The 2,441-nt window shown below is 51.2% G+C and overlaps 1 protein-coding gene across 1 annotated transcript; it reads right to left on the bottom strand.

The window, feature by feature from the left end:
• Positions 1 to 1,162: 1,162 nt before the first annotated feature.
• On the bottom strand, positions 1,163 to 2,120 carry LOC149394732 (uncharacterized). The gene is made up of 2 exons (XM_089615306.1): positions 1,841 to 2,120; positions 1,163 to 1,779 (listed from the first exon to the last, which is right to left on the bottom strand). Exons 1-2 carry the CDS (start codon positions 2,118 to 2,120, stop codon positions 1,163 to 1,165), a joined length of 897 nt encoding a protein of 298 aa, XP_089471432.1.
• Between the last annotated feature and the right edge of the window lie 321 nt (positions 2,121 to 2,441).

Below are 2,441 nucleotides of genomic sequence, written 5' to 3'. Positions count from 1 at the left end.
TAGAAGCCGGCATGCCCCAGGAAACTTCTCACTCCCTTGACCGAAGTTGGCGGTTGTAGCTTCTCAATTGTGGAAATTTTTGCCCGGTCCACCTCAAACCCGTCCTTCGAGACTCTGCGGCCCAGCACGATGCCTTCTTGTACCATGAAATGGCACTTCTCCCAGTTAAGCACGAGGTTAGTTTCTTCACACATGTTAAGCACCTGAGACAAATTCTCCAAACATTGATCAAATGTAGGGCCAAATACAGAAAAATCGTCCATAAAAACCTCAATTGTTTTCTCCACCATGTCGGAGAAAATGGCCATCATGCATCTTTGGAACGTGGCTGGTGCATTACATAGCCCAAACGGCATTCGCTTGAAGGTGAAAGTGCCATAAGAACATGTAAAGGTAGTCTTCTCCTGATCCTCTGGTGCAATCGTGATATGGTTATAACCGGAATAGCCATCAAGAAAACTATAATACCTGTGCCCTGCGAGACGGTCGGGCATCTGGTCGATGAAGATGAGTGGGAAGTGGTCTTTGCGCGTGGCGTTGTTGAGCTTGCGGTAGTCCATGCAGATTCTGTACCCGGTCACCGTCCGAGTGGAAATGAGCTCGTTGTTTTCGTTTCTCACCACCTTCATTTCGCCTTTCTTCGGAACGCATTGCACTGGACTCACCCATGCGTTGTCGGAGATCGGGTAAATGACCCCGACGTCGAGCCATTTCAGGATCTCTTTCCTGACGACCTCCTTCATCGCCGGATTGAGGCGTCTTTGGTGCTCCACCGAGGGACGATGTCCATCCTCCAAAAGTATGCGGTGAACGCAATAGGAGGGGCTGATCCCTTTGATGTCCGAGAGTGTCCACCCGATCGCTCCCTTGTACTTACGTAGCGCCATGAGCAGCCTTTCTTCTTCTCCCTTGGTGAGGTGATTCGAGATGATCACCGGAAGGGTCGAGTCTGTGCCTAAGTATGCGTAGCGGAGATGTGCCGGTAATTCTTTTAGCTCGAGCTTTGGGGGCTGTTGAATGGACGGAGGCACTCGAGGTTGGCTCTCCCCCAAACTCTCGATCAAGTTACGTCGATATGGCATGGCTGTGTTCATGTATTCCACATGCTCTAAAGCTTCACATTCATCAAACTCGTTAGTGAAATCGATAGAGTTTAGCAAACTTACCTCGAGAGGGTCTGCGGATCGGTGAGAGAAGTCGGCGATGTTGGAATTACATACGTCGATCCGGAAGACATCGTCACTCGCCCTCGAGTATTTAAGGCGTTGAACACGTTAAACACCACCTCTTCGTCTTGCACCCTCAATTTTAGCTCTCCTTTCTGGACATCGATGAGAGCGCCTCCTGAGGCAAGGAATGGCCGCCCTAGAATGATTGGGACGTCGCGGTCTTCCTCCATGTCGAGCACCACGAAGTCGGCGGGGAAGATGAACTTGTCGACTTCGACCAAGAGATCCTCGATCACTCCTCGCGGGTATACGATGGACCTGTCCGCCATCTGGAGCGTGATTCGGGTCGGTCTCACCTCTCCGATGCTGAGCTTCTTGAAAATAGAGTACGGCATCAGGTTGATGCTCGCTCCCAGGTCGCATAGTGCTCGCTCAAAGAAGGTGATCCCGATAGCACACGAGACGGTGAAACTCCTTGGGTCCTTCATCTTTACCGACAACTTCCTCTGAATGATGGTGGAGCACTCTTCGTGAGGGTGATCGTGCTGCAGTCCTCTATTTTTCTCTTTTTCGAGAGGATGTCTTTCAGGAACTTGGCGTACGTCGGCATCTGCTCAAGAGCTTCAGCAAACGGGATATTTATCTGAAGCTGCTTGAATACCTCGAGGAACTTGCTGAATTGGTGGTCGAGTTTCCTTCTTTCTGCCTCTGAGGAAACGGCAGCTTTGGCGTGCTTGTTGGAGCTGGGGCACTCGCCGGAGGTGGCGTGGCTTGGGGCATCGATAAAGGGGACTCGTCTTTCTCCACCTTCTTTTTCTTCTTGTCGGAATTGTCAATCACTTGTCCACTTCTGAGTGTAATGGCATTGACTTGTGACCTGGGGTTGATGTCGGTGTTGCTCGGAAGCATTCCCTGAGGTCGTGAGTTAACCGTGGTCGATAGTTGCCCCATTTACGTCTCAAGATTTTGGATCTGCACCGATTGGTTCGAGAGAGACGTCTTCATTTCGTGCATGAACTTGGTGGTGGAGTTTATGAAGGCGGTTGTTGACGTGGACAAGTTGGCGATGAGCTCCTCTAGGTTGGTCTCGCCCTTGTACGCTCGAAATGGAGGAGCCTGGTATGGTGGTGGTCGGGGCTGATTCTCTGGTAGACAAGGCTGGGCTTGAGGCGCGGGTTGCATCGGCATGTTGTTTTGGGGACCTCTCCATCCCTCATTCTGGTAGTTGTTCATTGGGCCTTGATTGTAGTTGTTTTGGGGCGGGCTGTTGTT

This window comes from Urtica dioica, chromosome 5 (assembly GCF_054948205.1).
Source record: "Urtica dioica subsp. dioica isolate 48M chromosome 5, U.dioica_male_clone48M_v1_H2, whole genome shotgun sequence".
Taxonomy (NCBI): domain Eukaryota; kingdom Viridiplantae; phylum Streptophyta; class Magnoliopsida; order Rosales; family Urticaceae; genus Urtica; species Urtica dioica.
The sequence above is the reverse complement of the archived record's forward strand: the minus strand, read 5'-3'. Positions and strand labels throughout refer to the sequence as shown.

What these genes read in the sequence shown, in the direction of transcription:
- LOC149394732 (XM_089615306.1), bottom strand. Translation starts at nt 2,120, where the DNA reads ATGGGGCAACTATCGACCACGGTTAACTCACGACCTCAGGGAATGCTT. An exon ending in CTCGACCACCAATTCAGCAA is followed by an intron (nt 1,780 to 1,840) that starts GTTCCTCGAGGT and finishes GCTCTTGAGCAG; the next exon opens with ATGCCGACGTACGCCAAGTT.